A 25,649-nucleotide genomic window follows, 5' to 3' on the forward strand; every position below is an offset into this window, starting at 1 on the left:
CACATAACCAAACAAAAGATAATATGATTAGATCCCTAACTAGTTATAAGTACTGTCTTTGATTTTCACCTGACCTGCAAAAAAATAAAATCTGTTAAGTATATTTAAGTTAATAAATATAAATTACATATTTTAGGGCTAATCCTTATTCTACATCATTCCCTCTTATTATTATTAACAGCTGTTACATCCAACATCAATATAAACTTAAACACTATGCATTCATTTACTCTGTTTACTGAGCACTTTGAAAAGTGCACATGCCTTTGAAGGAGAGAACAAACTTCTCCACCTATTGGTAGCTACAATTCAGTGAGAAGTCAGAAAAGACATGGTAGGGTGTAATGTAACACTAATGGTCAGACTACCCCAGTATAGATAATGTCTAATGTAGATAACCTCAGGGAAATTTGTCTTATATGCTTAAAATTAAGTGATATATTGCAGTTAATAAGTGAACATCTACTTAAACACAGGTGCTAAGGAAAGGGAGATAGGACACATTTGTGACCTGTTCACTCAGACGATTCTTTTCTCTTAGTACATCCTTTCACTGAACACACCTCTCTGTCTCACTTTGATCTCTTTAGCACATTTTTTACTTTTGTAAACAACACATGAGATATTGTACTCTATATTCTGCGTCACCACTAGAATAAGAGTTGAAATCATTGTCTACAGTTGTGATAATACAAATAGCTTTTTGTCTTCTTAGGATGATTTTAGAAAGAGCCTTCTCTTAGTTGAATTATTTTGGTCTTATCTCATGAATATCTAAATGATTCTTATGTTTGTACTTAAGAATCTTCTCATTCACACACACACACACACACACAAGCATGTGCCTTAATAATAAAGTTTACAACCACCAACAGTATTCACGTAATTAAACAAAAAAAAAAAAAAAAAAAAAAAAGCCAACGTTGACACCAGTTATGTTTCTACAAGGTACTCAGAAATAAAGGAGCACAAGACAAAAAAAGACTCTTCTCTTTTTCCCAATTTATAATTGTTGTTGTAATTTTACTATAGTCCAGTCCCTATACAGTTATTCCCTAAATATGTCTGTGTTGGTTGGGTATAAAAAATAATTCCCCATTTATTCTTTCACCTTTCGAAACCCTCTTGATCTCTCACTGTTCCTCGCATATTAAATAATGTATCGTTCCATAAAATAATGTTTAAGGTGAACAGGAGAAGTGGTTATCTCTAGATTTTACTAGCAAGACGTGTGGTCGATGTTCCTATTCTAGCACTTGCATAGCTACACTGTGCCAAGATCTGTGTTCAAATACCCGCAGAATTTGAACAACCAACGGAAAGGATTCCCTTATGCTTCTCTTGATCGCCAAAGTGTATTTGCTCTTCTCACTACTGGGAACACAAAACTGTTTAGCTGATACAAATTGTAGAAATTAAAAATGTCCAATTTTGCTAATGGTTCTTTTTATGCTATGCCATACCACTGTTAACACACCCAGCATAGAATCTTTACTATTTATTATGTGATTCTATATAATTCCCACTAGAATCTTTGTCTGTAATAATGGAAGAGACAGCCATCCCCATGTGGGTCTAAACTGGAAAGAATGTGCTATAATTGCACAGCCACACATAGTACTTGTATCTGGAAAGAGTAACCTTATTATTTTGCTTTAAAAGCCCTTGTCTCTAATGCTGCCTGAGCAGAGGTACCTGTTGCGCCACCATCGGCTAAAACACTTGCTACCAGTTTCACTGGTAGCCATGTTTCTAACAACTGCCCCCTCATTTCTTATGATTGTATCTTCATTCTGTGATAGCCAAGAGTGGGGACTTGGAAAAATGATAGTTTCTATGAGACCCCAAAGGCTGAAATTGAAATGCCCAGTGCTTAGAATGAGTTACCTTTCTTAGAGCTGTTTGTCAGAAATATTACCAGTTATTTGCAGTGCTATTGGTTACTCTTAGAACTTGACAATAAGAACATATAGTTGAAGATGCTACATACACGAGTCATAGCATATGAAGACATTACAATTGGTATGAATTCCTGCAAGACAGTTTTCATGGTGCTAAAATGTTCTATGCATATTTCTGGGTGATGAAAGTAATCATCAATCTGAACCAGCCAAGAATCCTGTGAATGACTAAGGTAATTGCCCTGGAAAGCACATCCATGATGCAATTACAGCATGAGCATCATGGGGAAAAATGACCACCTTCTGAGCAGATCTATATTCCATTCCAGAAAATAAAATCAGGAATCGTTATCAGTGGGAAGAGCCTGTAGTTAGACAAGTCATAGATTTTATGATAGCAATAGGACTCCCTCCAACTATCATACTGCTAAAGCGATATAGTAATAAATTGATTCCTAATAACTTATATAGATCTATAGATCAATGCATCTCTCCACCAACAACAGATGTAGATTAACATAGAGACCAACCACTAGTCAAAGTACAGAACATAGATTACATAATGCCTAGTCCTAACCAGAACATCTATATCACATACACTTCCTCAAGACTTAGAGATCACTGAAGAGGGGAAGAGTAGAAGACCATGGATGACTACAAAGAAAAGGAGTCTTTTTCACCATACAGCACTTCATCTTGGTTGTGACAACATATACGAGACTTGTGAAAGCTTAAGACAGACTAAACCTCAACATGGAGAGAGGAGATAGTCATAAAAACATACCCTAACTCCTGGATACTGACATTTGAGTGCTGCTAGAAAAAGGAGAATCAGTTTCCTTTAAGAGAGTATCCCCTTGTAAGTCAACCATATTCCAGTGAATGTCCACATTCAGGAATATATGAGCACCAAACATCTGACATTACAGGTAAAAAACATAATCAATTTTTTTAAAGAAACATATTAGTCCACATCACTTCTTCCTGCTTTCACAGAGATGTAACAAACTTCTTAGTTCTATTGTCACAAACAGTACCCATTCCTGATGGCACATTTTCATCATCTACATGTACTTGAAAACAGAATGATGAACACTGGTACTGCAGGAGCGTTCAACCAACATGCCCTCAAAGTACTCTTGTGTTCAGTATGTTCGTATTAAGAGGAAAGACTACAACACGGTTTTAAATAGGTCTCAAGCTGAATGTTCTAAAAGTCCTAGATTATACAAGACGAATAGCAAACCAGTCAACTTTAACTTTATCTTCCTGATGGGCTAATTTATAGAAAATCCATAAATGAAATACAAGATATGAAAGCACATTTCTTTAATAAGCTAATCTAACTCAATCAGCCCCGTGGAATGGGCAGCTGAAAGAAAAGCACAGCACTGTTATTCATTCAGTCTCCTGACTTAATATGCTACATAAATGTGGGGAAGGTAGAGGTCAGAAAGTGCTTCTGCTCATTCTCAGGCCACTGTGTATATGAATAGAGATCTACACACAATAACCTAATAAACCTCCCTGATTAACACAGGCTTAAGGTCTCCTTTCTGCTGAGCCCTTGTATCAGATCTTGGAAATGCAAAAATTTTAGTTTCACTGGCTAAGGTTTGGGGAGGACAACTACTGTCTTTTTCGGACCACTAAAAAGACCTGATTGTGACTATCACATTAATGTGTTTAGCCCCAAAATAGAATGTAAACCCCTCAGCACAACAATGGTTAAAATAATCAAAACAATACCCTCCAAAACAGCAGCAGCAACAACCAAGTTTCACTAAAATAAGATTAAAATTCACCTAAAATTTATAATGGATGGTTTGCTCAACTGAGATGGCTGATGTCCTTGAAATAATGCAACATTGAAAGAACAATTTTTCATATTTATTGCAGGGGCTGATATTCACCGGTGTTCATATCAGCTGCAGGGACTGATACTCTCTGGTGTTCATATTCACTGCCGGCCTGTTTTTCTTAAATGATACTTTCATCATGACTTTGTACAATAAAGTCTTTCATTCTTTTCTTCTACAGTGAATTCTTCTGCAAATCATAGAGACCATCTAGACCAGCAAGTTAGTGATCTAAACCTCCCTGACCCAAGCTTGTGATTCTGTCCACTATGAAGTAATGTATCTTTACCTAAATGCCACCCATCTTCAACAAGGGCATCGGATCATATGCCATTTACTATCTCAAAAACTGAAGTCGGCCATGCCTTGATTACTGATTTGAAATTTTGCATTTTAACTTTTAAATGTATTTTACATTTTTTTTTTGTCTCCTATCTTTACACTTTACTTATGATGTTTACTCATACCTGTGTTGGGTAACACATTCATTTAGGGTATTTTTATTGATAAACTATTACAAAGTTTTCACCTATGCTTCAGTTTATTTTAAAATATATATTGGAAAAACTTACATAATTCTGAATGCCATAGGAAAAAATACAATAAAACCAGACAGCAAGTCTAAAAAAAGCAACATTCCAAGTAAGAATACAAGTTCCAGGTTAAGAGCAGATCATTCTTGCTGCTACTCAAGGATTGCCCAGAGCACATGACACATGCCTCCTACAGAGGCAGTCACACCCAGCAGCAGTTTGGCAGCAGATGGCTCATAATCCTCAGCTATGCATATCAATGAATAATTTATTTTTATTAAAATGTAGATAACGGCATTCTTCAGAACTGTGATATCATTCTTGGTAACTTGGTAAAAATCTATATTTAGCACATAAAGTAGTTGGATGTTGCTTCTCTTAAACTGTGGATTGCAGTTTTCTGCTGAATAATTTAGCAGCTATGGCCATCATTTGTGATAAGTATGCTAAGTGTGCACTTTTGTATTAAACCAAAACAACATTTGCCAGATGCTAACAATAGCATTCTTAATCCTTGAAAGCAATTTCAAATGATAAAAGCATGCTTCACTGTTTGCTACAGTTGCCTAAAGCAAGAGAAACTGAATCAGTAAAGAACCTTTTACAACATCTAAGTATGTGGTTGTCAGAGGATAGTCCAAGAATGGCATCCTATGAAGGGAATCCTGAATGCTTCTGAAGAACTCCAAGAAGCTAAGACTCTTGTGACCTCAGTTTCTTCTAGAATTGTCCTTTGGTTATAGTTTCTTGCCCCTCCAACGTGTGGTAGATAAGAATGAGTTTACTTCAGATTATTCATTATTACATGCTATCATTATTCAATTGTTTACAGTATCTTTTATATGCCTCTGTGATAAATGTCTTTTTACCAAGTTCATCTTGTCCTAGTGATTATACACAACTTGTTATTGTGATTATACACAGCTTGAACCCTTGAAAACTTTACTCAGGGGACCTTTTTTTAATCACTCAAGGTATAAATTGTCTGATGCTCTGAATAAAGTTGGCTACTGCATGAGATTTAGGTCACCTTGTTTTTAGGCTCCATTTTTTTTCAGGTTCCAGTGACTCCATAGAAATAAACATAGAGTTATGTAAGACAGTCTGTGTTTACAACAGCTACACAAGATGAAAGCAATGTCCTAGCAGTAACAGCTGATACACATTATAACTGAAACTTCTAGGCAGCTTCTCAAGCTTCTGTGCTTCAGCAGATTAGCAAACAGAAGCCTCAAAATCCCAGTTTTACAGCTTATGACTGCAATGGCTTCAATTAAACAATGTTTGTACAAGTCTTGCTTATTGTATTTTTTATAATTATTTAATTCAAAGAAAATTTTAAAAGAAAAGATAAGCCACACTAGTGAAATAGACCCCAATTCTCATGGACTTGGACAAAACAAAACAAGACAAAATAAGTATGGACTCAATATTTGCTAAAAACTCAACCAGATGCTCGAGAAAATTAAGCCAGTCACCTTGCATACATTGGGAAAAATACTGTTTTTAAAATGCTGAAAATACTAAAAAAAAAAAAAAAAAAAAAAAAAAAAACAAAAACAAAGAAATGAAATCTCATGTAAAAATCTGTATTTTCCTAAGGGAACCTTTGACTCTTTTAACCTGTAAAGGATTTGATTGTTGCACAGCTGCATATAAATACATACTCACAGACACATATTAGAGAAATGGGGTTTCAAATCCAGATTCCTGGGCATTACATTACTATGCCATTGCTTCAATCAAATTCAATCTAAATTATCATTATCATTCACTCAATTCTGTTAATGTCTCTAAGTCATTCTTCCTCTGTGAAGAATCTTGGATTTAAGTTTTGTTTTACATAAATTAAATGTGTTGCTGAAATTTATTTTAAGCATAGAACTAAAAATTCTATCTGCCAAATTATTGATGCAACATGTTTCTGTGAAATATCTTTTATAGTAAATGCTTTTTATTAGCAAAAACACAATATGCCTAGCCTTGTAGAGGCCTGATGTATTAGTGGGAGAAAACACAGAGAGACCTTTGTATTCTCAATGGCAAAGGGAGTGTGTGTGTGTGAGATTATTGGTGACTTGAAGGACCAGGATGTAAAGTGAATAAGTAAAAATAAAACGAAAAGAAAAAAAACACAATGTGATAAGTTGTTTTATACTTAGGTGTTTCTCTCCCACCTCTTTCTCTCCCTCTATCCTGCCTCTACCTCCTCTGCCCCTCTCTCTTCATACATATTCTACTTTACAATGTTGCATCTTAAACTGGTAATTTATTGCCTGTTCTTTTAGATTTCAAATGATATTAGTAAAGATAAGCAGTTATCACCTTCCTGATCTCTATTATAAAATGTTGATAAAGTGATTAGCTCAAAGCAAAACCTCTCTACTTCTGTATCCATTCCTCTGTTGAAGGACATCTGGGTTCTTTCCAGCTTCAGGTAGTACATTTAAACAATGGAGTACTACTCAGCTATTAGAAACAATGACTTTATGAAATTCCTAGGCAAATGAATGGAACTAAAAACTATCATCCTGAGTGAGGTAATTCAGTCACAAAAAAACACACATGGTATGCACTCAGTGATAAGCAGATAGTAGCCCCAGAAAGTTCTGAATACCCAAGAAACACTTCACAGACCTCATGAAGCTCAAAAAATAAAAGAAAAGAAAAGAAAAGAAAGAAAGAAAGAAAAGAAATAAAGAAAGAAAGAAAGAAAGGAAGGAAAAAAGAAAGAAAGGCCAAAATGTGGATGCCTCAGTCCTTCCTAGAAGGGAAAACAAAACACTCAAACACTCTTGGGAGGAAATGCAAGGTCAAATAAGGGAGCAGGGATTGAGTAAAGATCATTCGGAGGCTGCCTCACCTGGGGATCCACCCCATATGCAGGCATCAAACCGAAACACTATTGCTGATGCCAATAAGTGCTTACTGGCATGCATGCAACTAATCATCAGACTGAACACTGGGACCCCAGTGAAGGAGCTAGAGAAAGGACTGAAGGAGCTGAAAGGGTTTACAACACCATGAGAAGAACCACAATATCGACCAACCAAACCCTCCAGAGCTCCCAGGGACTGAAAAAACAACCATTGAGAACACATGGAGAAACCCATGGCTTTAGTTGTGTATGTAGCAGAGGACAGCATTGTCCAGCATCAACATGAGAAGAGACTTTTGGTCCAGTAAGGGTGCATTTTCCCAATATAGGGGAAGGCCAAGGCACTGAGGTGGAGAAGTTAATTGGGAGAGGGTGCACCTACATGGAGACAAGTGGAGGAGAGTGGGGGAAGGGAATAACATTTCAAATGTAAATACAAAGAATATCTAATAAAAAACAAAAAAACAGCAAAAACCCAAAAGAAAACAAACAAACAAACAAAAACCCAAAGCTCTCTGCTTTCCAAAAGTTGGAAAATGAAGTCACCAAGGTAGTAAAGCTTTTAGCAGGAGTAAATTGTGAAAGATAAGAGAACAGGTTCTTTTCTTAAGATCTTTGGTTTTTATACCAATTGCTTTTTAGAAACTAAGTTATCAGCAAATTGAATTTCTTTGAACTTCTGAGGATAGGTAAAATAAACATATACATATTTTTGAACAGAGAATATATATAATTATTCTATATATAATTATTTTATATATAATTATAATATACATAATCTGAACAGAGAAATTTAGAGAATGCCTAGAGATTCTAATGTCTAGTTAGTGATAAAGTTATCGTCTATAAGTAGATGTGAATTTAAGGGATCTGTAAATTTGAATTCTTGTGGGTCCCCTTGCTAGCAAATTTTATGCCACTATAAACTTAAATTCTTACAATCATATTTTTATCCACAGATGCCACTAAAAATAATGGAGGAACTTCCTACTGTTTTTGAGAATATTACACCAATTAGTTACAACAATAATAAGATGTAGATATAATATCAACTTAAGAATGGCTCTAGTTTCATAGCCTACAGTGACATTTAATTATGTCTAGTATCTCAATGAAGAAATGAAACAAACTACTCAGGAAAACAGAAGCTTAAACAAATCAAATAAGTTGATTTAGTTAAACAAGACTTCAAACCCCAAATGTCTAAATTAGGAATCTCATATTTTTTTCCAGCTTTCTGATATAATTAGCTTAGTAACTTTAAAAATCAAATACCTCAACATGAACATACTGTCAAAATTTAAATAAATTAATAAATAAAACATTTAAATATACAATGTTCAAATGACTATTTCCCAAATTAGTGACAAAAGATCAGTATCTTTCTTAAGAAAATAGCAATAAAAATTGTTTATCATAAAGCTGTTTGTTAAGCAATTCAAATTATTTCTAGTAATGATACTCCTATCACCAAGCATGAAGGCAGAGAGCTAAAACTAGACCTCAGATCATCTGATGCTATCCATGTATTAGATATGATTTATAAATATTGTAAAGTTATTATACATTATTTTGTACTTGTGTCCAGTGAAATTGTCTTGAAATGTCTGTATGTAACAGGTTGCCTTTTCAAGGGCAATTAATATTTGACATGAGTTAAAATGTTACAAATACATGCTTTCTCAAAGGACAGGAACAGGCAGGTGTTGCTATTACTCACTACATTAAGCTTATTTACTGATTCAATAAGTGACCTCATTAGCCTTAGTTATCTGCTTCCACAAAATAACATCTGTCATTGCAAACTATATGGACCATAATACTACTTGTAATAATACATAACAAGCCAACCAAACCTAATAAAAACGAACTCTTCAGAGAAACATCTGAAATTGTCAGTCATTTAGAAGACAGAAATAACAAAATGTAATGACTTACTTCCAGTGGATAAGCCTGAAAGTATAGCATGAAGCTGTATACAAACAGAATACCCAAGGAATTAAAGATCAGAGAGACAGCTTAAAAGGTCAGGATTTGATGAAATAGTTAGAATATATTTAAGTAGTACAGAATTTTAAATAATCTTGTCTTTCTGGTAAGTTAAACATTATTAGAATACTAGTTTTAATGGCAAACTCGTTGTATTATAATCAAGGAGTTCTGCCTTTAATGGTAAAAGAGATAGGAACTTCTAGGTCATTGCATCAAAGCAAATGCTTTGTATTTTCCAAAAATCTTATGCTTAGATTTATAAAATGTCATTTCTCTTAAGACCTCAAAGGAACAGGATACCAGCTAAGGGACATATAATCCTGATGAAAAATATAAGAGTAAAGATACTGACTGAAGAGCATTGTAAACATGTTATTTCGAAGGGGATGGGAGCAGGACAGGGGAAAGGGAGAACATCTCAGATGTACATGCAGAGTATCTAATAAAAATATTATAAAATTACATATTACTCATAACCACAAATTCTCCTGATTTCATCAATTAGATTTTTGTTATAATTGGCATCTGTAATGTCTCCCAGTGGCCTATGAGTTAGAAGCCTGGTTCTCACAATGGAAACTACTGAGAGGTGATGGGAACTCAGAGATGGGCCTATGATCTACTCACTAAGACATTCCAGTGAAGGAGATAGTGAAAAACTTGTCCCTCCTTCCCACTGACTTCTATTCTTCACCATAAAGTGAGTAGGTCTTCTCCTTCCCCTGTTCCTGCCTTGAAGTCCTATGGCCCCACAGGCCCAACATCAATAGGCCATGGATCAGAAAATGAAACTACAGAGCTGTAAAACAAAACAAAACTTCTCTCTCCACAAACTATCCAGGTACTTACTGTGGGAAGGAAAAGCTGTTCAGCACAGTCACCAGGGCCAAAGTATTTCTTTAAAACAGAATGGAATTTAAATAATTTACCAAGCCCTTAACATCATATACATTTCTTTTAAGTAATAACGCTGGTCAAGTAAACTCTTCAGATTACCCGTGTTGATTTTAATTTGGACATGAACATACCATTTTTTAAAGGTGGTACAAAAGGTGTACCATTAAGAATAAAAGCCTCCGTTACATGTGCTGATGCAGGGCCCCTGGAACCAGCATCACCACCTTTTGCTTTTACATTCTGTGGTGGATAATGCTGTAACATCCTGAGTTTTGATTTTATGTTGAAGTTATATATTTACAGTGCTCTGTGTTTCTATTTTGCTATATAAAGTTACTTTTACCAGAAGATAATTTGATGTCACTTACTTCTAGGAATAAATTCAGTGAGAACTTTATGAATGGGTTGATCTCATTGATAAAATTACATAGAATTACACATTACGAGATGTAGCCCTCCTTTCCTTTATTGCTTTCACCATGCACATTCGATTATACTCAATAATTAGAACTTCAGTTAAAATTATGATTTACTTTGCTGGATTCTTATTTATTTAGTGTATAGTGGCACACAAATTTCATGGTTCTAGTGCAGAATTCTGAAAACATCTCTTGGGTTCTTTCCTTTAAAGATATGCGTTCCAGGACTAGTCTTCCATTCATCATTCTTGGGGGCAAACACATTTCCCACTGAGCTGTCTCATCTACTTCATTAGAATGTTGATAACCCAAGTCATCCACTAATCCTAAAACACTAACTTTCTGTTGAAAGAGAGGAAGTGAGACACAGCTCTCACCCCACTCCTCTCCTGTCCATAACACAGCCTCCTGCAGTGCGTTTTCTTAAGACACTTTTACCATCTGTCTCGCCATATGCTTTAGTTATTTGTGATGCTGACTAGAATACACCCCCAGAAGGTAAAGACTCTAGCCTAGTTTGTTCTTGCCCAAATGTCCGGAATCTAGAACATCCACGAAACTTGGTGGATGCTAAGCAGGTTGTTGAAGAACTTTGTTGGCTTTTTGTTGTTGTTGTTCTATGTTCTGAGGCAATGATGAGTTTTTGCTTTCCAGGTCATTAGCGAAGTCCATTTTTATCTCTAATCGGTCCACTGAAATTTGAGTGTCATATTCATTAATGACTTATCCTTTTAAATCTTTCTCAGAGGCACATAAATTATGTTACCTGAATGAACTCATTACATTTTTATATTTACTGACTCAAAGGACCTCTGAGATCACATTGGGCAGTTTTTCCTCATCTCTTCAATTGCTTGCAATTTCCATCTTTTTCTGTGGCTGCTTCACCAATTAAATTTATATACTACATGTTACCAGTGCTATACTTTAATACTTCAAAGGATGGAACCATAAAGGACCTGGTCAACATCTGTGAGCTTGTCTTCTATTTAAAGGGAAATTGTGTAGCAATTTTACTTAGAATTGAAGGTGCCAAAAATATCTCTGTGCTTAAAAACAGCAAGCAATTGAAAAAACACCTTTCTCTTTTAGAATAGTTCTTTCACTCTTCCCTCTCCAGCAGAATGCTAGCCAGTCTTTCTTTCACCAGAAATGTTAGCCAGTCCCTCCTTTTTTTACCATCACTATTTCCTATTCTCTTTCTGAAACTTAATAACAATTCATGCTGGACAGACACACACACACACACACACACACACAATCACACACACAAACTCACACACACACACACAAGCATGCATACACACTAACTCACACATTAACACACTCACACACGTGTACACATACACTCAAACTCACACACATTCACACACATATACATATAAACACATACAAACTCACATATATTTATACACATGCAAACTTACATACATTCACACACACACAGAGAGAGAGAAGAGAGAGAGAGAGAGAGAGAGAGAGAGAGAGAGAGAGAGAGAGAGAGAGAGAGAGAGAGAGAGAGAGAGAGTTTCTCTTAAATCAGAAGTAATGGCAGGACTATCACCACAGGGTGACTAGTGAAACTATCTTTTTCAACTAAAGTCTATGAAACATCTTTTTAATAAGGTGTACTTGCAAATCTGTATATAAAAGTCTAGTTTGTTTTTGTTGCTGTTTTTATCTTGAAAGGTTGTCATGCTTTTGTTTAATTAAACATCTAGTTTTGACCAAGAGCTGTGTATAATTAGTAAACAAATCGAACAATTTCATCACTACCCTTTAGTTTATTCTCAGGGCACCGAAAAGGAAAAGCTATTTTCTTCAAGCGTATAACTTCAGAAGAGTTAGAAGAATGATCCAGCACTAGGGTCATCTGTTACATCTGTCCACAGCTGTGGCCTGCCTGAGGTTATTCACTGATAATGATAAAGTAAATTCATAAAAACAACAACAAAAATCATTTGTCACTAATTAGAAAGCAAATGTCCTGTGTGTGTCAGAAAGCAGACAAAAAGAAAGCCTGCATTGTACTGATTAATTCCATTAATGGAGCATCAAGATGAACTAGAGCTCTGCTTTTTCTCCATAACAGAACTCTAGGCTGGCCGCCAGGGTCTCTTAAGATGTTTTTGGAACAGCTCCCATCTCAACAGTCTCCAGAGTGGGCAGGTAATTTAATGGCCTTCCACTCTGCATAGCAGACTATGTTGAATTACAAAAAGAGTGTCTGGGAAAACCACACTGCATATATGCAGATCAGAGGTAAACTTTCAGGAGTCAGTCATTTCTTTCCACTGTGTGATCTGGAGACCCAGATCAGATCCCCAGGCCTGCACAGCAAGAATTCTCAGTTCCTTTATATACTGAGCCACAGAGCAACTCCCTGATTTACTCTTAATACCCTCAACACGTTCAGTCTCAACATATCAGGTCTTAGTCAAGTCCTAATCTGTTGCATATTCTCTAGTCTTTATCCTGATATATTCTATGAGAAAGATATTCTTTCCATAAATCCTCCCTCAATCTTATTCACTGGAAATTAATGCTTTCTTCTCTTATCACCTAAATCCACACTATATTTACTGGTACATCCGTAATTTATATGTATAAATGGTTTTTGTTATTTTGTTATATTTTATTCATATTTTAATGTTTTAATCATGTTAAGTTCAGCATTCATGCTTTAGTCACATTCCTGTCCCATAACCACATGAGAGAATGCCTTGCATCTATAAGACATTTAAATAATATCTATCTTCCAAGTGTTGGGCATATAAACAATAAAGAAGGCATATATTTATAACTGTATTTTCTGCTTTGTGACTTTCCACTGAAGCATAACAAATGCAAATACTTTTGAAAATAGCATCTGCCTTTCAAGCCATAGCATTGAATCATCAAAAGAGTATACTATGGCCCCAAATGTAAAATTTCAATAAAATTTTAAAAGTTTTATGCATACAAACACACACACACACACACACACACACACACACCCCTAATTACAATATGATTCTGGCTATTATTTATGAGAACACATAGTGATGTTTTCTTTTATTAATTGTAAGTCTATATGTGAGCAATGGGTTATTTAAATGGTTGTAAATCCATTAAGTTTTGATTACAAAACTAAAATAATTCAGGAAAAAAAGAATGACCAAATGAACACAACTATCTATCATCATTAATACTGCTGACACAAAATTAAAAATAGAGTGTACAACTCTATCCTTTAGGGAAATTCAAATTACATACTCCTTCATTTTCTGTTGTTCTTTATTTTGGAGTGTTCTCAGACACAGTGCCCCACTAGCCCATTAACAACTGTCTTCCAGATTAACTAAATGCACCTTCTATAGAGTAGAAGGTATTAAACTTCTTCAAATGAAAAAACAAGGACCATAAAACTTTGCCCATTCCTCCAACCCCATTCTATCTACATTCCCTTTTTATTATTACTCTATCTTTATGTTATACCCCCCTCAGAGAACAATTTATATGTCATGTATTTTTCTATTCAAAATATAATCGGAACATAAAACTACTCAAATCAAAGCATCTGAGAGCTTTAAAAAAAATCAGTTCCCATTTGATATCTAAACATAATATATTTGCTTTGTCGACATATTATCATATTGAGCTCAATCATGTGAAATTAACATTTTCTAGATTAGAAACAGATACTGAAAGTTCACATCCAATCTACACATTTACTACAATGTTGACTTCAGATTAAAATGCTTCATGGTCCCAACTATATATTATATTCTCCCCAAATAAAAGCTTACAGAAGCATCCAGCATGAAGAATACAAATAGTATCATACTTATCACCTACAGAAAACTCAACTCTTAGTGGATCTAAGACCTGAATATAAAACTAGATAGAGTGAACCTGATAGAAGAGAACGTGGGGAGGTTTTTAACTCATTGACACGGGAAAAGATTTGCTTAACAAAATATCATTAGCACAAGTATTAAAATCAACAACTCATATATGGGACCTTATAACACTTTCAAGCTTCTTCATAACAAAGGACAGTGCCATTTGGGCAGTGCAGGTGGACAAAAAGGTTTTTTATCAATTTATACATTCAATAGTGGGCTAGTATCTAAAATATGTAAAGAATTGAAATACTAAATGTCAAGGAAACAACACAGTTTAAAAATGGGTTACAGATCTAAAGAGAGGGTTCTCAAAAGGAAAAACTCAAATGTCTGAAAAGCACTTAAAGACATGTACAACATCCTTAGCCATCAGGGAAATGCCAATCAAAACTACTTTGAGATTTTGTCTTTTACCCATCAAAATGGCTAAGGTCTAAAACAAGGGACAGCTCAGGATGGAAATGATCTAGGAGAAAGGGAACACATAGCTATTGCTGGTGCAAATGCAAACATGTCCAGCCATGGTGGAAATCAGTGTGGTGGTCCCTCAGAAAGATGGGAATCCATCTACTCAAGACTAAACTCTAGCACTCACTCCAGAAACACTTGCTCAACCGTTCAATCTCCTTCTCTATTTACAATAGCCAGAAGCTGGGAACAACCAATATGACCCTCAACAGATGAGTGGATTAAATAAAGAATGTTATATTTACGAAATGTACTATTAATTAGCCATTTTAAAAATGAAATCACAAAATTTGCAGGTAAATAAATGGAACTAGAAAAGTATCATCCTAAGTGAGATAATCTACTCAGAAAATCAAACATGGTATCATTTATTTTTTTCAATTTAAAGGGTATCCTGGCTTTTCCACCATATTGTGTTGTTTACTGTCTTCTCCCTAGTCCCAATACCAACCTACTAAAATACAACTTTACTGTAGGCTTTTAAGTGCTAACCTAGGACTTACTGACTACCTGAGAACTATTTTATCAGTTCTGAGAGCAAACACCCATAACCTTCTGCCTCAGTCTTTCTCCCTTTTCCTTTGATGTTTAGGCAGGTTACCTAGGTAACTGACATAAACACAACTTCTGAGAAGCCACACATCAATGATGAGTCTTCTTTAATATCATCATTTCTGTGAATTCATCCATAGTTGTGACTTTCAGCAGTGGGGGAGTATGTCATCTATGGATTTAGAAGAATCACTAGTGGGGATGGTGGTCATTGAAAACTGAATTCCTGGTAATAATAAAAACACTGGAAATGGTTATATAAAAAAAGATAATTATCCATTTTATTAAATGCAAATTGATTTCGGTTAATAGTATCAAAATAAGAGTTGGGTGGGGTCAAGAATGCCTGTTATCCCCAAATTTGGGATGCTCTGAATGGAGATCACAAGTTAGAAGCAACTTGAACTATGTAATTTCAAGTTAGCTTGGGGTTCATGGCAAAGCTTGTCTCAATAAATAACTAAATAAATAAATACTGAAACAAATCATAAATCAAAAATATCAAAATCTGGTGAGAGCATCAGCTTAAAATTGCAGCAATATTAGTTCATGCCAAACAACAAATAACGTAGATATTTAACACAGTGAATTTAGGAGTCCAGCTCCTACCTTCAAGTCATATTTATATTATATACCACCTTTTCAGAAACCTTTCTGAACTATGTTAGGATTGTCATTTGAGAAAATATTTTATAGAAGTACATTTACAATTGACAGGGTAAAGAAAAGGATAAAAGCGGGGAAGGGGAAAAGAAGGGATGAAGAAAGACAGGGAGAGATTGAGACAACCTCTCCCTGGCCTATGAGACAGAGCAGGTCTCACTTGTGGAAAACAATGCTTCGGTTTCAGAGCTTGAACTGGTAAATCAATGCACTCACCTCAGTTAAGTGAGGATTGGGGTTAAAACCACAGAGGCTACAGACGGTGCTTTGACACTCAGTGCATGTGTTAAAATTGGCCTTTTCTGGAGTTTGCAACAGAAGTTCGGTGGTGTTGCAAAGAGGACAGATGGTTTTAGAGAGGCCTTGTGCTGCAGAAGTTGGTGGTGGTTCCAGAGGTCTTCCAGTTACCGTTTGACTTATCGGCTTTGTAGGCTGTTGACCTGAAGGTTTTGCCAGGCCTGGCTGTTGGTGGTGGGGCTTTGCTTGGGTGGGCTGTAGAGGCTGGGATTTTGCTGGGGTGGGTAGTTGAGGCTGGGGCTTTGCAGAGATGGGCGGTTGAGGTTGGGGCTTTGCAGCAGTGGGCTGTTGAGGTTGGGGCTTTGTTGGGGCTGGCTGCTGAGGCTGGGGCTTTGATGGGGCTGGCTGCTGAGGCTGGGGCTTTGATGGGGCTGGCTGCTGAGGCTGGGGCTTTGATGGGGCTGGCTGCTGAGGCTGGGGCTTTGATGGGACAGGTTGTTGAGGCTGAGGTTTTGTGGCAACAGGTTGCTGAGGCTTTGCTGCGATAGGCTGCTGAGGTGACGGCTTTGTTGGACCTGGTGGTTGAGCTGGTGTCTTTCCGGGTCCAGATTGCTGAGATGGAGTTTTTGTAGGCCCAGGTACCTTACCTGCAGTCTGTGGGCCAGGCTGTTGAGCTGGAACTTTTGCTGCCCCTGGCTGCTGAGCTGGGGACTTTACTGGCCCTGGTGGAAACTTTCCTTGACCAGGAGTCTGAGCTAGAGACTTTGGCCCAGGCTGCTGTGATGAGGTCTTGTCTAATCCAGCCTGCTGAGCTGGGGGCTTGGCTGTCACTGGAGGCTGGGCTGGGGACTTCCCTGTCCCTGCTGGTGGAGCTGGGGACTTTGCTGACCCTGGCTGCTGGACTGTGGCCTTTGCAGGTCCAGGCTGTTGGGCTACAGGTTTTCCAGGACTTGCTTGCTGAGCTGGTGTTTGGGCTGGACTCTGCTGAGAAGGCTTTACTGTGCCAGGGGCTTGTGGTTTTAGTTTTTCTGCTTGCTGGGAAGATACTGACTTGGGAGAGCTATCTTGCTGGATCCCTTCCTTCACTGGTCCTTGCTGTTTAGGGCTCGACTTGGGTGATGGTTGCTGTAAGGGAGGTTTTGTGATTCCTTCCAATTTCCCTTGGTCCTTCTGAGCAACTTTTTGTTTCTTTGTAGTTTCCTCCTGAGATGCCTCAGAGTCTGATATCAAATCAAAAGGGTTGAATTTATTTACAACAGAGGAGACAGCACTTAGAGGGTTAACATCTGAAAAGAAACCAGGCATCATACTCGACTTGTATTCTTCCTTAAAATCAGTTCTGGACTTTGATTCTTTCAAGCTAATAGTGGATGGACTCCTTCCAGGCAGCTTCTGCTCGGACCTAAATGTGTCCGTAGTTCTGCTTTTACTGAGACCGTGCTGAGTGGGACGCCCAGGGTCGGGTGGCTTTCCTGGTTCCTGTGGAGCCTGACTACTGTCCAACTCTCGTTTCCTAGAAAATAAAAATAGTGGAAATTAATTCAAATCAAGCCAATATTTAAACCCCTTAGATATATTTTTGTAACTCAAACATACATAGACACAAGTTTTGCTGCAACCTATATTGGCTGTAAAACGTTTCCTGTCTGCTACTTTTAGATAAGTAGACATTTTCAACAAAGTAACGTAGCAAAATCTTCTTGTGGGTGGTTATTAGTTGTTAAATAATAAAAACTTACATACATATACTTACTAAACTATAATATATAGGGATGAAACCTTATAAAGATTTGTGTATTAATTACTAAACTTATATGTCTGTATGCTAAACCAAACACCATTTCTTGTGCAAGACCAATATTATTTATTTTTTTCTAATATTTAATTGTTAATATGAATTTTTTATGCAACATCATAGATGAGTCTTAAAGTATCTTGGGATATAACTTGATTGCCAAACAGCCTGAAACTGGCTATGAGCCCAATTTTGGAAAGTTCTACTACTTTCCTCAGTGGAAAACATGGAACAGCTTCATCAGTGTTTATTACATTAGTTACTGTCACAACTTTAATTTTAACAATTACCACTGACATTGCTAGAAAGCTGTGACAAGAAGGTTGCAAAACAATTGTTTCTTTTACAAACATATAACTACAATAAGCTTTAAGTGATCTGAACTGAATAATTAAAACTAGGTATGTTAAATTTTGAATATGACATTTTTCTCAACAACAAAAGTATAACTAATCACATTCTACACTGTAATTGTGGAGAAAACCAGATAAGCAGTTTTGTTTTATTTATGTCCTTTTATATTTGAAAATCATGTACTTCTCTTTGAAGGAAACCTGGGGAAGAATTAATGATTTGGGAGCTCCTGAAATCTGAGATAATCACAATACAAGTTATATTTTTTATTCAATTCAAGCTTGGATAGTTAGGGACACAGCTACATAATTTCAACTTTGTGCTAGGTAATAATTTTATTCAGAAATTTCTTAACCCTTCCCACGTAAATCCAGATCTAAGAAAGCTGAAAGAAATGAAAAAAAAATATTACTTGTAGCAAAGTCTCAGAAAGAAAATAAGTTTTCGCTGACATAGAAACCTAAAATGATGTACTAAAATGGATGAGTATGGTAGACTGAAGCTCACTGGTATAGTGTCTGTCTGGCATGTGCAAGGTATTGCAATTGATCCCAGCACTATATACTATTAATGCTAATAACAATGCAAGAGTGTAGGAAGGTTCTTCCAGGAAAGTTTTTTTAAATAAAATATGATACTATGTTTTCAAAGCTTTTATTTAAAAAAAAAAAAAAAGAAAAAAAGACTCAAAACTATTCCCAGGGTCATTTCCAAAAACCCTGTGATTTTTTAAAAAATCATTGCTACATATTTACATTTGAACAGATTGTAAAGGCTTTTTTTTTTTTTTTTTACAGACTCCCTGTCTGTCATAGGAAGAAAGAAAAGCCACAGTACCTAACTGAAAATATTTTATTTCCGAACAATGCGCAGAGTTTGGCATTATTTTAGAAATGTTCTACATTCGGTTAATACAATGTAAAACTCCACTGAAAGGATAACTTACAGATGTGCCTATCTTATAAGTAATTATTTAGGAATTTCACTATACTGCACCTTTGTATGTGGTTCTTGAGAATTATCTTTAAACATGGACCAAATAATTATTCTTGGTTTTATTTAATTAGCATTTCTGAAAATACTGTTAAACTTATCTTGATCTGTATCTTGTGAAACAGTTTTTTTTTTTTTTTTTTTTATTTAGCCCTATGCATGTGTACTAGCAAGTGAAAAACAAAAAGGAACTTCACAAGTAGCAAATATTTATGGTAACAAAGACACCAAAATTGGAAAAGAAGCTGCATGTGACAAACATGGTATTTATTAAATTATATTATAGTTGCATAAACACCCCACAAAAAAATTAGCTTGTGCTGTGTTAAAGAAACTCCCAGCCAGAAAAGACTTGCATGGCCATAAAGACCGGTCCCAAATTATAGTTTAGTTTTAATTGCTTTCAGTTTGTAAATTCAAGTTTTTTAAGACAAATAGAAAGAAGCCCACAAAGAGAGCAACTTGACACTGGATGAAGATGTAAAGGTGCCTGAACAACTGTGGTTTCCTGAGCTGTTTTCCATAAGGACCGTTCTGCTAGGAGTGAACTAAAGTGTAATCTCTGCCTTATCCACTGAACTGGGGAATATGAGGACTCATCTCTTCTCACCTCTTGTCACTCATCTCGTCATTACAAGAATCAGACTTGGCACCTTGGAGAAGAGCATCAATGTTTGATGAATCAATGAGTCCGTGAATGTGAAAACCAATGAGTGGTTTTGGACATATCAGGTTTTGGCTTCTTGAGTTCTTCTAAAGGTTTTCTCAGATTTAAATAGATACTTTCTATGTTCACTTAGGAACCTGGACTTAATCTACTGTTTGACATTAAACTAACAAAAACAAACAAACAAAAACCAAACTAAACACAGTTGAACAGATGGTCACTCAGCAGGGGAGGCTCAAAGGAGCACTAAAGGAAATCATCAATTCACAATTTGTATCTTTTATGGCAGGAGTTTTGCTGCAAGACACCTCATATCACATATTCAATAATAAAATGAATGGTGGTAATAAAATTGCCTTTTACTGGGTGTTCAATAAAGCCACATTACGAAGAATTTTGATCATAATCTTATTCTGATTTCAGCTGAAGTTATTGGTGCTTAATTCCATTTCCCTTGTTCATTTTACTATTGCCATTCCCAGAGTAGAACCTTTCTTTCATAAGGTAGTAGAGAGACTGTCTTCAGATAAGATGATATTTCAGGCATATGCAAATATAATAATGTAGAAGCAGCTGGAATGATGAAATGCTTTTAAATGTAACACAGCAGTCAATGACAATTTGGCAGTGCTGAGTCACATAAAACATTCCATATCAGAAATAAAAATAACCTTAGAGATGTCTATTCACTGCTAAACTAGAGAGAGGATAAGGATCTCAAAGACTAAGAGAAGAATTTAAAGTCATGAACCTAATTTTAAAAAGCCTGGCCTTCAGCCTCGTGATGGGTGTGCTGCTAGGAGGAGTCCTGCTCACTTCACCACGTGTAAAGGAATACAAATTTATATCAAAATCATTTCTACCCATTAATAATAACACAGCACACATCTGTGGCCATACTGAGCGTTTTCCATTACTGGCAGTGAGATTCCTGTGCATTATATGTATCACATTCCTTATTATTAAAAATCCAGCAAAAACCAAAGCACACAAACAAACACACTGTAAACTTTTGGGTTATCCTCAAAATGACTTCCTGAGACAGGAGAACAGGTAAGACAGATCTTTTTATACTGCTTAGAGGCAAGGAACCTGAGACACACCTGAGACACACGTGGGTCGAGAAATGCATATTAATTTGTTGTGAGTTATATAAAGTCAATATGGCAACAATCTGAATCTTGGGGCTAAAATTCCTTACTTCTCAAAAATTTTAAAGAATAAATCAATTCTGCCATTGCTAAATGCACATCTCTTAAATTCATAAGATTTGAAATAATTTGGACCTTCTATATACACATATATTTAATGGCTATGATCCTGAAAGTCTCAATGACAGGTCAAGTGATATCATACAGATGCACATTTTCCCAAAAGTGTCCTTAATAGGAATATTTCAGCAAAACATAAATATGCTCCAAAAATCAGAAATTCATTGTTCATGTCTTTTGCAAACCATTACCAGCAATTTAGAGCACTAATTGCCTAACAGTAATCAAATTGTTCAGCTGGTAATGGGAAACTCTGAAAGTATACCGCAATATCCATACAACAAAAGTAACACATGTATAGACAGAATTCTTTCTTCAGCATCTGCTGTACAGAAGTAAGATAGAAATGCAAACACCGATCTCACTAGTATATCCATGCTAGACCTGTTGCATGAGCCTCTTTGAAAAATGATAGATCTGGATAACAAAGGCACGGCTTCTCATTATTATCCTAAAACGACAGAGTAAATGCACACTTGAGGTCTTTCTAAAGTCAGGATTCCAGCAAGAAGAGAAATCCAGCTCATCTTATAACAATTAAAGAAAAAGGCCAAAACAATACTAGTTTAAAACATTTCAAATTTTGGGGACTAATTTGTTCACTACTGTTTTCTTTCAGATTAAATAGGGATTTTTTTTTTTTTTTTTAACCTGACAGATTCCCAACATTTCAGATGGCACATAAAAACAAAATCACTGCTCTTCAGAAATTTAGACTGTTCCTATGCTAAGTTCATGATTGTATTTGACAAAATTACGCCTTTGCATTCTGGCAGCCTAGTTGATTTTTTCCCCCAAGTTTATGAAGTAGAGAATTCTCCACCTTGCAGTATCTCAAGTGAAGATTGTGAAAGTCCTATCCGTTGTTTCAACGGATGTTTCAGGACCATGGATAGGTATTTTTTCTCCTGAAGGATGTAAAGTTAAAGGCTTGTTTACAGTAACAAAGGAGGAGAAAACAAGATTATACCCACAGAGTTCTCTAATTAAAAAAACAACTTATTCATTAGGAAAGGGGGGAAATCTAGACAGGAAATGAATGCATTAATATTACAGATTAGTTTTATAACTGTCATTTATTCATTTTGTTTTTGTGTGTATTGAAACCTAATCTTAAGGTGATTCAAATTCACATGTTCTATAAACTGAAAGTCATTTTAGCATTATAAAAGAGCAATGATTTTTTTAACTAGCATATGCTAATTCAGAAATACATCTACAGCACCTGCTCTGCTGTGACCAAACCATCTGTTTAATGTCACAAAATATCTTAGGCCCTTCACTGAATATAAAAGGTATATTTATTCGATGCCTTTCACCTAGGCAGCTCATGTTCTCTGGGGACAGGTTGGGAAGGGAGAACCAGTCATCTCCGGGGGTTGGGGGGTAAGGGTATTGTTATAAGAATATTTACATATCATTCTCAGAGAAAAAGACCTCAGAACACTAAGGAGGTTTAAACGTACAGGTAAACAAGCAACCCAGCTCTATCCATTTTCCAACACGTCTGTGTTGTATTAATGGAAGATTTCCAGATTAGTAAAACACTGTAGGGCGTCTCTCCACACCATCCTAGAGGAAAAGGTTGCAAAAGGCCAAGGGGAGGGGGAAATCACATCCTAAAATCACAATTCCAAGAATGCAACCCATGACTATCCCACCAGAAACTCTACCCTGCATCATTTTTTATTCCGCCCATCTAAAAGCTTATGATCGCCTTATCGCCACCCCATTAGGGAGAATAAAATGAAGGGAGGCGACATATATGTACCACCGTGCGGGCACATACACATACGTGCACGGGAAGCGGTATATATATGCTTGGACCTCTCCATCATGCTGTGCGTGCCTGTGCATGGAGGGCGACTCCGCAGCAGCCGCGGGGACGCTTCCCTTGGGCAGCCCCTGCGCCCTTGACATGACAGCAGCGATCTGTCTCCTCTCCTCCTCGCTCAGCTGGCTCAGGTCCGCCTCCATGCCGGCTGGGATCCCGGGGTGCAGGGCGCTCCCCGAGCCGCCAGCCCCGCCTGCGGCCGCCGCCAGTCCTTCGGGGAGCCCTTCCCCTTCCAAGCTCGCCTCGTTGCCCATGGCTCGGCGGGACACGTCCCGGTGCAGAAGCCCGCGGCCGTCCGAGCCCCGCCAGCCGGGGTCCGCCCCGGGGCGTGCAGCCTGTCCAGCCCTGGGGGCTCCGCGCCCTCCCTGCTGCCTGGAGAAGCGGCGAGAGCTCAGTCCGGTCCGCAGGCTTTGCCGGCGGCCGGCAGCTCCTCCATGTTGGACAGCGCCAGGGAAGCTTCTCACACCCTGCCTCCCGGTTGCCTCCTCAGCGCTGGAGCAGCCCACAAGAAGCAGAGCTCGGCCAGCCCGGCGCCGTCGGCCCCGCCCCGCGCCCCGCCCCCTCGCCGCGCCCGTACTGCGCGTGCGCCGCCCCGAACAGGTGATGTCCGCCACGCCCACTCGCTCTGCGTCGCGTCGCGCGTAGACGCCTAGCCACCGACTTAAAGGCACCAGATGGTGCCATGCTTAAAGGCCGGGCAAACTGCGGACATGTCTTTCAGGCATAGAGCAGGATGCCTTAACCTGAGTTTTCACGAACTCAATTTAAGCGAAGAGAGCAGGAGGGCGTGTGTCTGAAGCTTTGCCTCCTGGGATTTGTAGTTTCTATTTATTTCTTTCTTCCCCCCCCCCCACCCCCCGGGACTGTGAAAGGATTTTAAATTTTCCTAGAAAAGGTTCAGGTAACTAAGATGAAGGAGAAAGAATCCGTCAAGTTTTAAAAGAAAATTTAAAATATAAGACGAAGTGGCCCTTATCTTAGAGAACTATCCCAGAACCATTAGATTAAGACCTTTTCAAGGTGATACATTAGTAAATTGGTAAGAATTTTGAATACTTACACCTTGCGCTGTTTGCTCAATAAACTACACCAATGTAAAGAATTACGAGAAATTGTTCACCAAGCGAGCAACAGGTTTTTAAGTATGTTGCAGTTATGTGAAACTTCTAAGGTATGGTTTCAAAACTTGTCCATCCTTTTCATTATTTTTAATTTTACAAGTGTAAAGAGAAGTGAAAACCCCAATAGATAAATCTTGTTAATCACACAGTTGCTTAGCACCAAAGATGCATACATTTTCATTACCCGACCACCATACTTCTTCTATTTTAAAAAATCATTCCAGTTATTGCTGGGTCTGAAACTTGACATTTGCTATATGATGTTTTTTTTTTTTTTTTTTTTTTTTTTTTTAAGTGTATTTAAAGTCTCAAATTTTGAGCTTAAAATTATCAAAAGCTAAGAATAAGAAGTCGAACTAATACGCAGATATGAACATGATCTCACAAAACAAATTTCCAAGTTTTGACAAAAATATTGTCTATGTCGTAGATACAAGCCATCTACTTTTAAAACAGAAAATTGGCACAGTTACAACAATCTGTGTCTTACATTCCAGAGTTAATGGCAGTTACTTAACAGAGGAAATTGCATTATTTGTTGTGTCATTGGGAACTGATTGAGTTTTTGATTCTCTCATACTATATTAGGGATGTGACTTCCAAAGTCAGAACTGCAAGTCATTCATTAAGATAAAGAGAATGTTCTCACAAACAAATTAAGCCTAGGCAATCAGACTTTCTGATAGTCCTAGAGGAAAATAGAATCTGTTAATACTTTAAAAAGGGAGTTTATTTCAAAGAAGGACATAATTAGGCACAAAATTCTGCATTGTAGTTTTTTCTCTTTCAGAATTATCAACTGCACAGAAATCAGTATCATCTGTAAATCAATGGGAAAAACTGTCATGCTAATGTCTTTTTAATAAATTTATACTTCATTGAAGTTGGTTAGAATCTAATTCATTCAGTTTGATCACAGTACAAGTCAATTTGTAAACTGCTCTATGGATTCATGCCCTATAACCACCTAAACTGGTAGCTTCAGGGAGTGAAATTTTTTCATTTACTTCTTATCCCATTTTCATAGATACATTCTAATGTGGTAGATAATAATAGTTAGCAACTCAAAATGACTGGGAAATATCTTGGAAAGCAGTTAGCTTAGTTAATCCATGTTCTTGCAGTTCTTCTTCTTCTTCTTCTTCTTCTTCTTCTTCTTCTTCTTCTTCTTCTTCTTCTTCTTCTTCTTCTTCTTCTTCTTCTTCTTCTTCTTCTTCTTCTTCTTCTTCTCCTCCTTCTCCTTCTCCTTCTCCTTCTCCTTCTTCTCCTTCTTCTCCTTCTTCTCCTTCTTCTCCTTCTTCTCCTTCTTCTCCTTCTTCTCCTTCTTC

The 25,649-nt window shown here is 37.0% G+C and overlaps 1 protein-coding gene across 1 annotated transcript in view; it reads right to left on the reverse strand.

The window, feature by feature from the left end:
* PCLO (piccolo presynaptic cytomatrix protein) overlaps positions 1-23,454 on the reverse strand; it is a gene marked incomplete at both ends in the record, with an annotated part of 299,800 nt that extends 276,346 nt beyond the window's left edge. Inside the window, 2 exons of the mRNA XM_080936500.1 lie at positions 16,266-17,799; positions 23,216-23,454. Coding sequence (XP_080792626.1) covers positions 16,266-17,799; positions 23,216-23,454 — 1,773 coding nt within the window. The remainder of the gene's footprint in view (positions 1-16,265; positions 17,800-23,215) is intronic.
* Between the last annotated feature and the right edge of the window lie 2,195 nt (positions 23,455-25,649).

The sequence above is a fragment of the Micromys minutus genome (assembly GCF_963924665.1).
Source record: "Micromys minutus genome assembly, chromosome: 23".
NCBI classification, from domain to species: Eukaryota; Metazoa; Chordata; class Mammalia; order Rodentia; family Muridae; genus Micromys; species Micromys minutus.